Source organism: Solanum dulcamara, chromosome 8 (genome assembly GCF_947179165.1).
Source record: "Solanum dulcamara chromosome 8, daSolDulc1.2, whole genome shotgun sequence".
NCBI lineage: Eukaryota > Viridiplantae > Streptophyta > Magnoliopsida > Solanales > Solanaceae > Solanum > Solanum dulcamara.
In genome coordinates, this window is record NC_077244.1 from 71,771,861 (window position 1) to 71,779,734 (window position 7,874).

A 7,874-nucleotide genomic window follows, 5' to 3' on the forward strand; every position below is an offset into this window, starting at 1 on the left:
ATCATTCATATCTTAGTCATTAAGACTTTTTGTTTTCAAGGTTCGAATCTTAATTATTCAGACGTAAATCATTAAATTTGTTTGTTTTCAAGGTCTGAAGCCTAATCGTTAAGATCTTAATCATTAAGTGCGTTTGCTTTTCTTATTTTACAACCACTTAATGAGTCTGAATAGGTCTTATTGAATAAGATTTATAACAAAGTTTTAATATCATTAAGATGTCTATTTAAAAAAATCTACAACTATGATAGTTAACCGTCACTCCATTTACTTTCCCCACCACATACAATCACTATCAATCACCACCACTTACTATCCACAACCATCATCCACAACCCAACCACAACTTTCACCAATCACCACCACCTATCTTCCACAACCACCATCCTCAACCCAATCACAATTACTGTCAATCACAAAAATCAACTATCATCACCATTAGCCACCAATAACAATCATCACCACTAACCATTATCACATTCACTAATGATTATCGATAATTACCACAATTAGTCATTATTATATATTGCTAACCTCCATCATCATTCACCATTACCATTAGTTATCAGTATAATTCCACTATTACCATCCACTATACCATAATACTACCAATAACCACCATTATCAGTGAACATCACCCCGAATTGGCACATACAATCACCAAATTGCCTATAAAATTTTAAAATATTTTATTGATATAATATTAGATTAATTTCGTATTTTATTTAAATTTTATATTTATTAATTTTAAAATAAAGATAATTTTTATACATTCAGATGTTTAGAAAATAAATAGTCTTAACTATTTAATATTCAGATTTTAACGTAATATTTTAATATTCAGATGTGTATTAAGATTCAGACGTCTAAATCTTAATGCACATCTTAATATTCAAATGTGCATTCAGAGTCTTAATCTTAATAAAAACAAATGAGGCCTTTCTCTCTTTTCTCAATCAAACACTAATTTTTTCCTGTTGAACTGGTAAGTTTTCATAATCTTTACAAGTATTTTTTTAATATTAATATTTTTTTTTAGGTGTATTAATGTTTGCCAAGAACTCTTGTTGCAATAATATTTTTGATGTATTAATGTTTATAAAGGTTTTTGAGTGAAAAATACTAACTATGATTAAAAATAATAACTTTGTATATATATTTGAGATTTCTTGTTAGAATCTGGTTTTAGGCCATTAATTCAAGAATGATTAAGAAGAATTTGGAGATAGATAAGACTTTTAAAAAAAATTGTATTCAAGAAATATCCTTAAATGACCTGGAAACCTGTCATGGCTTTATTGTTACCTAAAAGCAGATGAAGAATCGTTATGATTATTTAAAAAAAGAATATCAAGCTTGGCTGCCACTAAAAAATTTGGGTAATATTTATGATTCACTATTCTGATGTCTAATAGTAAGTGAGATGAGTACATAAAGGTTAGTATAGTTTACGTAATAATTTTTTTCTTTATTTTGCTGCAAAAAAAGGTTTACTTTTTCTATTAAAAATATGATCTCTTATATTTCATTATAGGCTCATCCAGATTTGTGTATATTTTTTTTTGAAGGTTTTACTGCAATAAAAGTTCATGCGTGTTGGATGAAACCAATGACCGTGGTTGGATAGCTGCAGATTCACAGAGTAATATGTGTGAAAAAATTTCACTTCAACTAATGCAAAGAAAAGAAAATACTTGGGAGTTTTTATATTTTCATTATTTGACGTTTTATAATATTTGAATGTTGGAATTTGATCTTACTATTTTTCAGTCAATTATTAAATTATCTTATATTTGACCAATTGAATCGGAAAAAGATTTGGTTAGTTGAATAACTCTTTTTATGAAAAGATGTTTATGTTAAATTCGTAAAAATATTTATGTTACAATAATTTTTAATTGCGTATCATATAATTTCTTTTTTAATCAAATGTTAATATTTAAAATATTGTTTTTTTCTCAAAAGATAATATTTATTTTTTGAAATAAAATTTTTATAATATATTATTAATATAATGTCTAATTTCATATGCACATTCAGATATTGAAAACAAACAGTTTTAATCATTCAATGTTCAGATCTAGAAACTACATCTTAATGTTCAGATGTGTATTCAGATCTAAACATTTAGATCTTAGTGCACATTTTGATATTCAGATGGTTATTCAGATTCAGACGTCTGAATCTTAATGAAACAAATGAGACCTAAGTTATTCTGGAATTACTATTCCACCCCAGGAAGAGATAACTGATCATAGTATTAATTGTTAATCCTCAATAAGTTATTCCACCCTTTGCAACCAAACAAGGGATTAAAGACCATTCAAAAGTTATCTCGAGATTAACCCATCTTATTCATCACACCATACGACCCCTAAAGAATAATACAAAAATCCTACATAGAATTACCTAGTCGCTCGTACCAGCTAATGTTAAATCTATCCTTGTCATTAAATAAAAAATGGAAAAGGGCCAATATACCCTTGAACTATAGAAAAATATTTAAAAATACTCTCTATCTACCTTTTGGTTTTAAAAGACCCTTCTACTCATCTTTTTGATCTAAAAATACCCTTCTATCCACCTTTTTGGCTAACTTTAACCCTTGAAACTAATAATCCTTTTTTTATTTTTTATTTTTTAAAAGTATCTATTATGTGTCATTTTCTTATTGGATAAAATAAAAATTTCACCTTCACTAATATTTTTATAATTTATCTAAGCCAAAAATAATATACCTCTTCGAAACCCCAATAATTTTTTTAAAAATCTAATAGTTTTTTATTGCTATAACTTTTTCTTCTTATATTTTTTATAAAATTTGTTTTGGGATCACGAAGAAGGATATTGTTTTGATTTGGATAAATTATGAAAAAAAATATTAAAAATAATTTTTTTATTTGCTATAGTTTTTTAAAAAAATTTAATTTTTTATGGTCATCAAGCATGTATACTGTTTTGGTTTGGATAAATTATGAAAAATAATTTGAAAAACTTATTTGAATTTTTTTTAGTTATATGTCTTATTACAAGATAATTTTACAATAACTATCTAAAAAACTATCTTGTAATAGAAAAAAATTATTTATTTATTTTTAACTATCTTGTAGTAACTAACTAAGTTTAAAATATTTTTTTTACTATCGTGTAATAACTAAAATATAATTTAGTTATACGTATAACTAAGTTTTTTTTAGTTATTTTATTTATATGTATTGTAAAAAAATCAGTATTATTAAACAACATCAAAAAATCAAGCCAAGAATTAAAAAAAATCTCGTCTTTTTTTTTTCTTTCTGTTTAACCGGATAAAAAAATCGTAATCTTGTTTATTAATGCAGCTTTAAAAAAAATTGGACGGGGAGGGGGAGGGAGTGGGGGGGGGGGGGGGGGTCTTGAAGAGGTATATTATTTTTGGCTTAGATAAATTATAAAAAAAATTTAGTGGAGCTGAGATTTTTATTTCATCCAATAAGAAAATAACACATGATAAATACTTTTAAAAAATAAAAAATAAAATGATGATTGTTAGTTTCAAGGGTTATAGTTAACCAAAAAGGTGGATGAAACGGTAATTTTAAACCAAAAAGATGAGTAGAAGGGTATTTTTAAGCTAAAAAATGAATGAAATATATTTTAAAATCTTTTTCTATAGTTCAGGGTATTTTTAATCCTTTTGCGAATAAAAAAGAAGCTAAATTTGTGTTCATGGATTAGTGTGAAAAGTTTGAGTATTTGGTTTGAATACCTCCAAAATCAACAAAAGTACAGTTACAAAAAATATCAGCTTTGAAATCAAGAAGTCGCTTTGGCCGAGTGGTTAAGGCGTGTGCCTGCTAAGTACATGGGGTTTCCCCGCGAGAGTTCGAATCTCTCAGGCGACGTTTCCTTTATGCTAAACTCTCTTCACTTTTAAGTTCGTAAGTTTGGAGTGAGTGCCTGCATCAGTATGTTGAATGTCATAAAACAATATATTTAAAAGTGATACAATACTTTAGAGAGTGAAATTTGGACATCTTTATTCACAAATAGTTTGAAAAATAAATTCAAGATAGCAAATGAAATAGTCCATTCGTGCATCGACTTAAATTGAGGACAACCATTAATTCAGGTAAATGATCAACCAAACAATTTTCATTTCTAAAGCCATAATTTTTTTTTCTGTATATAGCTGAAATGAATGCCACTATCTCACTTTTTTGAAACCTTTGAATCATCAATTCAGTTTTCTTATTTCCACCTTCAGAAATACATACAATGCAAATGCAGAAGCCAGAAAAATAGAAGATCATAATCTGGGATTAATTTTAATTTACCCACCAAGATCATGATCTCGGGTTAATTTGAATCTTTGGTTGTTTTAGATAAAACCTTATATATGTAAATGTATAATATATAATGGCCTCAGGATCATTCAAGTGTTTTGTTGATAAAAAATTGGGCAAATTTGCATTTTTCTTCTTATATGCTATTCTTGAATGGGTGTTGATCATTGTCCTTTTTGTTGATGGTTTTCTTGCATTTTTTTCCAATGAATTCGCCAAATTCTTCGAATTGAATGTCCCGTGTTTGCTTTGCACGAGGATTGATCACCTTCTCGTGAATAGGAACTCGAATTTCTATTACAATGAATCCATTTGTGAGGTTCATAAGAAGGACCTTTCTGCACTTGCATATTGTCATGTCCATAAGAAGCTCTCTGAAATCAAGAATATGTGTGAAGGCTGCCTTTTGTCATTTGCAACAGAGAGAGATGCTGATTGTGAGAGGTACTGTTAAATTCTGCGACTCTCTTCTCTAAAAGCTTAAATTCTTAAAAAGACTTAATTGTCACGTATAGGCCATGTGAGAAGTATCATGTTGAATCCTCTTAGCTTCTTCTTGTATTTACTTTTTTATATTTTGAATTCTCTTAGTGAAAAATCCCGACTTCCGTTTGTAATGTAGGTCTAATTCTTTCATGAATTTAGTAAGTGGAAACTATTTTCCATAACAAGTGATCTTTTGAGTCGAAGACCTCTACTTACTTCTGATATCATGTTGAAATGTGCTACCATCTCATCTGATTGAGAGAGCGCACATTTGTTTAATTAGTTATGTCTTCAACAGGTACAAATCACTAGCTGGTGTTTTGAAAAAGGACATTGATTGCTTTGCTGTTGATAGTGCAAGAGTTTCTATGAAAACAGGTAAGAAGGAACTAGATGAGGCCATCCAAATTGAGAGGGGAGTAGTTGCGAGGTGTTCTTGTTGTGGAGAGCCTCTTAAAATGAGGTCAAAATTTGCCAGGAACGCATCAATAAATGGAAGGTCTTATTCTCAAGCTCCTGCTCCATCTCCTCGCGCTTCTCCTAGAGCTCCGTTATTAGGAGCATGGAGAACTATTGAGGAAGTCCGCCATCTAGAATCCCCTCGCAGCATTAGGTACACTGAGCTCAAGTTCACCCAAGATGATGAAGGTCCCTCAAATGGAGGTAATCTATTAATTGTCTAGCAATCTTTACCTTCATGTTAATTTTTTTCCCTCATGATTCTTTGCTGTTCATCAAGGAAAAAAAGAGCATTTCAGTTTTGTCTGGCTTGAGATTGTATGTCAGCAAAGACGGAGTTAGAATTTTGAGCTTATGGGTTCTAAAAGGGGCCTTTTAGGATTTATTTTTAGTTCACTTCCATCGTTTCTTTTCTCGAACTGCTTTGTAATGCTTTTACTTGAGCCGAGAGTCTATTAGAAACAACATCTCTACCTTGTAGGGGTAAGGTTTGTATAGACACTACCCTCCCAAACCCAACTCGTGGGATTACACAGGCTATGTTGTTGTTGCGTTCTAGATATTAGAGATCACAGCTTATTAGGTTCTTGATAACATATCTCTACTTAATACAAAGTTTGAGCCAAAACTACTTGGTTCTGTTGAACCCGAAGGTGAAGTTGTAGCTCCACCCCTGTATGTCAGTATAAGTATTTAAGTGTGAAACAGAAAAAACTTATGAAAAATTAATGCAATCCAGGTAAAGAGGATATGAAAGCTGCTACTATGCCATTGCTACCAGATTCTGAGGACACACATATTGATTCCTCTTGCAAAACTCCAAATAATACAAGAAACAGATTTTTTGGTATCCCATTATCAGACTCAGCTCAAGCAAGTCCTAGGTTGTCTCATCATAGGCCCAGAAAATCATGGATTAGTGATAAACTTGACTTCACTTCAGAGGTTAACGACACGAATAGTGTACCGAGTGATTTAGAAGAAGACAGCTTGAATCCCTTAAAAAAACAGATCCATTTGGACCGTAAGTCTCTCGTGGAACTCTACATGGAATTGGATGAAGAAAGAAGTGCTTCCGCTATTGCAGCAAATAATGCAATGGCAATGATCACTCGTTTGCAAGCGGAGAAAGCAGCTGTTGAAATGGAAGCCTTTCAGTATCAGAGAATGATGGAGGAACAGGCAGAATATGATCAAGAGGCTTTGCAGTTCATGAATGACGATCTTTTGAAGAAAGAGGACGAGATGAAGCTCTTACAAGCTGAACTCGAGACTTATAGGGAGAAATATGGACGTATAAAGACAATAGGTAGTGAGGTTTGTGAAGTTGATGATGATGAAGATTATCAAGAATTGAAATCTCAGTGTTTATCATCTATTAGTGAGAGATCAGATTGTGCCAGCCCTTATGAAGCAGATCATCATAGAGTAAACGAGCGCCTTTTTGAATGTTCCGGGGAAAATGGATTGGTGAATGTGGAAGAATCACAACTTGATTTTGAGAAACAAAGATCTTATCTTATGGGCTTGTTGAAGGATGTCGTAGAGAAGATCCAAACATCTCCTGAAGAAGGACCTCATAAGTTGGAACCAAAGATGATCGAAGAAAGAGGTACATGAACCTATTTTTCTTTTCAACATTTTGATTTTGGATTTACACTCATATACCGACAATGCAAAGAAAGTTTTCACTCTTAGTACAATTTAACTTGTTATAGCATGTTATCCTCTTACTAATTACGTATGGTTGAAGTTATCTTTTCTATGGCATGATAGTGTAAACACCAGTGTGGAACTCTACGACTTTTTTATTTCAAAGACTACATAACACTAACCACAGTTTTCAAATGCTAATAGGAAATGAAAATAAGGTCACTCTTACAAGAGAAGTGTCGTTAATAAGAGAGAGGTTGAGAGCCATAGAAGCAGAGAGTGGCTTCTTGAAACATGCTGCCATGACATTACAGAGTGGTGATGAAGGAAGCAAACTCTTGACTGAGATAGCTCAACATCTGCAGAAGCTTAGACACACGGCTAATACCTCATCAGAGTATGCAGATGCAGGGCGTCAATCCAATTAAGGTGATTTTCCGTAGTGATTTCCTTCTTTGTCTACATTGATGTATGCATCTTCCTCCCGGAGATACTACAATTTCTTTGAAGAGGATAAATCAGAAGAACTAGCATAGATAGCTACGAATCATATAAATGTTGCAGGGTTGATTTCGTGGTCATTCACCTAGTAGTTATTATCTCGGAAAGTCACTTGTCTTTCTTGATTCCATTTTTCTTTACCAAAGAAAGTGACTTTCTGAGATAATAACTATTAGTTGACGACCATCTGAGAAATCATCTCCAATGTTGCAGGTCATGTTCACGAGCTTCAAAAAAGATTAATGCTCCTTTTAGCCTCCACCCGAACTCTAGTGGCATACTGAGAATTCATATAACTGACCCTTACTCGCTTGGAATTGAGGCGCAAATGATGATGTTGTTAACTATCTATTCATAATGCATTTTCAGTTGTGGAGCACATTTAACCAATTGCATTTGCAGGTGAATTTGGCATGGAACCAGACAACTCTGATATAATCCAACAAGCTT

General features: G+C 31.7%; 1 protein-coding gene and 1 non-coding gene across 2 annotated transcripts; both read left to right on the forward strand.

Moving 5' to 3' along the window:
• Positions 1-3,802: 3,802 nt before the first annotated feature.
• On the forward strand, positions 3,803-3,884 carry TRNAS-GCU (transfer RNA serine (anticodon GCU)). The gene has a single exon. It is a non-coding gene; the product is annotated as a tRNA-Ser (tRNA).
• A 514-nt stretch (positions 3,885-4,398) lies between these two features.
• LOC129901035 (probable myosin-binding protein 5) lies at positions 4,399-7,351 on the forward strand. Its single transcript, XM_055976142.1, has 4 exons — positions 4,399-4,769; positions 5,110-5,474; positions 6,010-6,882; positions 7,128-7,351. The coding sequence occupies exons 1-4, from the start codon at positions 4,399-4,401 to the stop codon at positions 7,349-7,351; spliced, it is 1,833 nt and encodes a 610-aa protein (XP_055832117.1).
• The last annotated feature ends 523 nt before the right edge of the window (positions 7,352-7,874 follow it).

Coding starts and splice junctions, on each gene's coding strand:
- LOC129901035 (XM_055976142.1), top strand. CDS start 4,399: ATGGCCTCAGGATCATTCAAGTGTTTTGTTGATAAAAAATTGGGCAAA. Junction 4,770..5,109: donor AGAGATGCTGATTGTGAGAG/GTACTGTTAAAT, acceptor TGTCTTCAACAG/GTACAAATCACTAGCTGGTG. Junction 6,883..7,127: donor AAAGATGATCGAAGAAAGAG/GTACATGAACCT, acceptor AAATGCTAATAG/GAAATGAAAATAAGGTCACT.